The 3,446-nt window shown below is 31.2% G+C and overlaps 1 protein-coding gene across 3 annotated transcripts in view; it reads right to left on the bottom strand.

The window, feature by feature from the left end:
* Window positions 1–181: 181 nt before the first annotated feature.
* vps13a (vacuolar protein sorting 13 homolog A) overlaps window positions 182–3,446 on the bottom strand; it is a 90,539-nt gene continuing 87,274 nt past the window's right edge. Inside the window, exon 71 of one of the 3 annotated variants that reach the window (XM_067395484.1) lies at window positions 182–1,699. In XM_067395484.1, coding sequence (XP_067251585.1) covers window positions 1,652–1,699 — 48 coding nt within the window. In that variant the 3' untranslated portion in view covers window positions 182–1,651. The remainder of the gene's footprint in view (window positions 1,700–3,446) is intronic. The other 2 variants (XM_067395485.1, XM_067395486.1) reach the window with 2 other exon arrangements.

Below are 3,446 nucleotides of genomic sequence, written 5' to 3' on the forward strand. Positions count from 1 at the left end.
CTTTATACGAGTTTACAAAGGATGCGATTTTAAGGCACATGTAAAACGGATCAAAGTCTTGAAAACTACTTGTATAAGAGCGTTTAAAGGCAAAGTAGAGGGGAAAAGTTTACATGTTAATGTAGAAACTTATTCTGGATTTCATTTTAAAAAAGCAAATGCTCTGAAGTTGCCTTGTGTAGTTATTTTAACATGAGCCTCAATCATGATTAGTCATTTGTAGAAATTAAAGATATTTTATTATTTGTAAAAATAATTTACTAGCATTTACTGACATTTATTTGGTGTTTTAGTGTCAAACTTTACATTTGTAAATTATATTTCTCATCTTATACATTCATATTCCATAAAACAAGTCTTGCATATTCATAAAACACAGCCACTGAACTCATAGTTTAATACTTTATTTTACCTCAGTATGTTTACTAGCGGTTGAAAGCTGTAATGTAATGAATGCCTTAAGTGCCTTCAAACTGTAATGTCTTTATCTGCTTTGATAATATTTATTAAACAAGGATATACAGCTATATGTTGTTACTCATTACAATTCAAATAAAAATTTAAAAAAAAAAATCAAACAAAATTTCAAAATACATTTATTAAATGTGCATAATCAATTAAAAATGACAAGAAAATGTCATGCTTTTCTTTGCCTTTAAAGTCAACATGATATCACATTCACAATTCTGCTTTCCTAACCTCATGCACTTCCAATTAAAATTAAAAATATATATAATAAAAATGTAGAATGTGAGTATGCAGATTCTTGTGCAAAAGATGCACATTTTGTCCCAGAAATCAGATGTATTTGAGCCACCTGGAAACTTGATGTATCCCATCAACTTCACACCATTTGCTTTTATTGCTGTAACATTATATTAATAAACTGCATTAACTAAAACAGACACTAAACAGCTATTGGTTTACATCATTTACAGGTTGCCCACAAGGCCTTGGTGACATCAGGGTCAATAAATAGCATGGATTTTGATTTCATGTGGACTTTAATGTCAAATCATTTGACATTCATTAAGTAAATTGACAAAAGCTAATATTAAAGGTTGCATATTTGTTCAATAACGCAAGCAGTCAAACAGCCATCGGGTTTTACTGTTGAGCTGGAGAACCAATTAAATAGACACTGAGAAACAAAAGAACATTTCATGCAAAGCCACGTTAAAAAATATCCCTGCTCTCCTGTACATACAGTAAGAGATTACCATTTTCAAACATTCCTGGTCATTTTTGTTTAAACACCCACATGTAAAGACAAATAATATACATACAGTGTATTGGTCTTTATTAATACATTTATAAAATTTACACTTTAGTGTGACTTTTGATAAGAGACGTCAGACTTGCACATGGTTCGAGTGGCTGAACTGCGTGTCGAGGCACATTGTAAAGGACATAATATGTAAATGAGCTTGGTGTTTACGCAAATAAGGGATTGGACAGATTGAGCTCTGACAGCGGGTGAGGACAGAGAGGTACAGATGTAATGTAAACTCCACACACAAACACACAGTCTAACAGTCATTTCCGGTGTGGGTTTTAGTGGTTAGTGAATGACCGTTGCATTGTGGGTATAATTTAAATTGGCACGCTGCAAAAGCAGCATAAAGAAGGCACACAGCAGCTTCAACTGTCGTTACTTCGGCAGATTTTCCCTGGCATCTTCAAGCTTGGCAAGAACCCACTGAGAACCACAGAAACACATCATTAAAATGAGTGCATGGGTACAAACGCGGACAAGGTTATTTCATCTAACATATCTGTGGCAAACAAAACATCTGTGAAAAAATGTCAGTCCTTTAACTCTTCTGTGTACCTTATTGGTCTTTTTTGATCCGGCTGACAATTTAAAATGAAGAATATATACTTAATATTAAGTTTGTTCAAAATGCCTCGGGTTTCCCCAAAACATTGCCAAAAATAATCATTTCAATAAAAAGATTCATGTTGTGTCGAAAGACAGATTATTGTGCCAATAGTAGTAAATTGTATATGTTGAATGTGTTAAATAAAATTATTAGTCTTTCCTTGCTGTGACGAGGCGGCTTTTATGTTTGAATAGATGCCAGATGCAGTTTACTGTATTACCAAAATAAAAAAATAAATAAATAAAAAAAACAGGAAAAAAATATGCATAATGCAGGACTTTTAATTATAAACAAGCCCAAAATACTCTGGGACTCTTATTTTGAAAGGTCTCTTTGCCAGCTGCTCATTCAAACTAGGGCTGTTCAACGATTAATCACATCCAAAATAAAAGTTTGTGTTTACATAATATATATGTGTACTGTGTATATTTATTATGTATTTATAAACACATACATATACATGTATATATTTAATAAAAATATAAAATATAAAAAAATAAATATTTATATATATATATATATATATATAATTTAAATGATATATAATCATATACATGTAAATATGTTTTAAATATATACATGCATGTTTATGTGTATATGTATATAAATACAAAATAAATATGCAAAGTACACACACATATATTATGTGTAAACAAACTTTTATTTTGGATGCAATTAATCGTGATTAATCATTGAACAGAGATAAAATATGCACTCTTACAGTCTTCTACAACAAACTCCCTAAAGTAAACAATATCATAATTCATCAACAGTAGATCATACGCAATTGAGCAGTGTTGATTTCTGAATTTGAACGTGCAGTGCTCACATTTATTTAACGCTCTGGTACTCTTCTGTCATTTTTGACCAAAAAAATTTGCGTTTTGTCATCAGAATGGTACGAAACATGGTAACGGTTTTGGCACTTGCTACGTGAACACACACAAAAATAATGGACATTATTAAAAAGGTTAAATGGTCCTGAAAAAATAGTCACACTTGTACTGTGTGCGGTCAAAAATGAGCGCATTGGAAATGAATGGGAAACAAATTTTCATCTAGTGGAAAATTTTGGTACTGCAGCCAAACTAAATCTTTCTGAAAGGTCATTTTTTGAGATATCAAGCTCAAATTTGGAACACAACTGGTTAAGATTTATGGCTTTGACTTTCTCGCAGTTTTAGGGTAAAATATATATTATATTATATATATATATATTTTATAAAATGTAATAAGACTCACACTGGTTACATTACGAGCACACAGGCTCTTTATCAGATACATTCGGCAATACATTTGTCTGACAAAGAGCCTGTGTGCTCGAAACATAACCAGTGTGAGTCTTATTACATTTTTCACTTATTTTTTGGAGTTTTGGTGTGCTGACTTTTTTCTGCTTTTTATCATAACAATAAACAAAACAAAACAAAAAGTTCACTTTTATTTGTTTTTTTTAAATCAGCAATAATCTGCCAATTGTCGTCTGTAAAAAGAGATCAAACTTTAGTCTGTGCTTCAAATCATTCAACATTTATGACAGTTTAAGTTGGAAATTTCATCTTC

Source organism: Chanodichthys erythropterus, chromosome 9, assembly GCF_024489055.1.
Source record: "Chanodichthys erythropterus isolate Z2021 chromosome 9, ASM2448905v1, whole genome shotgun sequence".
NCBI classification, from domain to species: domain Eukaryota; kingdom Metazoa; phylum Chordata; class Actinopteri; order Cypriniformes; family Xenocyprididae; genus Chanodichthys; species Chanodichthys erythropterus.